Source organism: Agrilus planipennis, unplaced genomic scaffold, assembly GCF_000699045.2.
Source record: "Agrilus planipennis isolate EAB-ADULT unplaced genomic scaffold, Apla_2.0 scaffold86, whole genome shotgun sequence".
In the NCBI taxonomy this organism is placed as follows: Eukaryota; Metazoa; Arthropoda; class Insecta; order Coleoptera; family Buprestidae; genus Agrilus; species Agrilus planipennis.
This window is the reverse complement of record NW_020438863.1, coordinates 121,725-123,680: the sequence shown is the minus strand read 5'-3', so window position 1 is coordinate 123,680 and position 1,956 is coordinate 121,725. Positions and strand designations below refer to the sequence as shown.

At 34.2% G+C, this 1,956-nt stretch overlaps 1 protein-coding gene across 1 annotated transcript in view; it reads left to right on the top strand.

Moving 5' to 3' along the window:
• The window catches only part of LOC108735618 (gonadotropin-releasing hormone II receptor-like), a 52,007-nt gene that overhangs the window by 18,307 nt on the left and 31,744 nt on the right, over positions 1 to 1,956 (top strand). Inside the window, exon 4 of the mRNA XM_025974889.1 lies at positions 1,000 to 1,144. Coding sequence (XP_025830674.1) covers positions 1,000 to 1,144 — 145 coding nt within the window. The remainder of the gene's footprint in view (positions 1 to 999; positions 1,145 to 1,956) is intronic.

Here is a 1,956-nt window from a genome sequence, read left to right as displayed (position 1 = left end):
TCAGCTGGACAAACTGAATGATGCACTTCAACAGAAAAGGTCAGAACTAATCAACAGGAAAGGTGTAGTGTTTCACCAAGACAACGCGAGACCTCACACAAGTTTGGTCACTCGCCAAAAGCTTTTACAGCTCGAATGGGATACAATGCTACACCCACCATATTCTCCAGACCTGGTACCATCGGATTATTATTTGTTCCGGTCACTCCAAAATTTTTTAGACGGTAAAACCTTCACCTCAAGTGAGGAGATCAAAAACCTCCTCGATCAGTTTTTTGCCAGCAAAGACCAAAAATTTTATGAGCGTGTAAAACTGTCTTTCATTTCCACAAAAAAAAAACGAAATGACTTTCCGAACAACCTATAAATTAAAATTTTAATTAGGTAATGAATATGGTATTACTGGGCGTTACGCAGGGAATGGGAGAATTAATTAATTTTACATAATTTATGAACAACTTTAAAGGTTTGTTTAGAAAAGTATACTTTTCAATTCTTTGTTTGATGAATAATTACTAATTAACAATTGAAATAATTAATAGCCAATCAGCTTGTCCCTTCTTTCCCTAAAATAGACACTCAATATAGTCGCCGGTTATAATTTTTGTATTAGTGACAACCTATTGACTTTTTTGAAAGCATAATTTGTATAGCAGATACAGTAGAATCCGCTTATAATAACATCACAGCGAAATGACAAACACGTCATACTAAGCGGGCGTCATACTAAGCATAGTCTTAGAAAATAAACAACTTTCTATTTTGGTTAGTTATTTAGTTCAATAGATAGAAAAACTACAACTTCTGTATATTTATTAACATAAAAAGAAAAAGAACGATGAATTGTAACATCAATATACATAAGAAGGGTCAGAAAAATGAGCGAAAATGTTATTATTAATCATTTGGGTCACTATAGGCGGATATGATCTTGAGAATCAGTCATAATAAACGATATGTTATTTTAAACGTAGTCATTATATTCAAACTTTTCTATAGAGAATTTAATACGAAAACCAAACTTAACACGAAGGTCGGATATGACCAACATTGAAAGAGCAAGGAGTAAAACGTTGAGGCTAACGGTTATCATAGTCATAGTATTTGTATGCTGCTGGACGCCATACGTTTTCATGACAGTTTGGTAAGTTTATAAATTGTTGATGGTCGATACCAATATTTTAAGAAACTTTTAATAGCGACTGATATTTAATATTGCTACTGTCGCCTTTGTTAGTTTAGTTGTCAGAACATTGGTGTGTAAAGGTTCGATCCCCGGCGAGAGACTGACAGCGGCAACAATTTTTCCTCATTGATTAGAAGTAACGTAAAAAAAATATTAGTAGATACACACTAGTACGTGTTGTAACGAATTATTAATCATGTTGAACTGAGTTTAAAACACTTAAATTTGTTTCAAAGGATTCTATTATGTTAGCCACAGGTGGCAGATTTAGAGCTCCGATGGGCATTCAGTTGAACTTTCAACATTTTACACGGTAGTTTTCCACAGTATCGACCCTTGATAAGCACGTGTGCTTATGGAAAATTTAAAATTTCAAACTGAATATTGAAAGGCCATTCATACAACGGATGTATCTAAACACAAAATTTTTAGCCGAAAACTAGGGGGGAAGGTGTTTTTACGCCGAGGGTGTTTATACGCCGGAGTATACGGTAATTAAATATACTTATGTAAAATATAGGGTCGTTCGGAAAGTCATTTCGTTTTTTCCCGACAGAGGATTTAATTGTATTCTTTTGCACCCAACTTCACATTTAAGCCGTATAATTTTTATATGTTTTGAGAGCTCATATAGCAAGGCTTGTGCGTGAAAAATTCCAATTAATTCTACGCAGTAGTTTTTGGTTGGTGCCCTTTTAAATATGGAGAGCGATAAGCAGCATTTTCGACATATCTTACTGTTTTACTACAGAAAGGGTAAAAATGCTGTT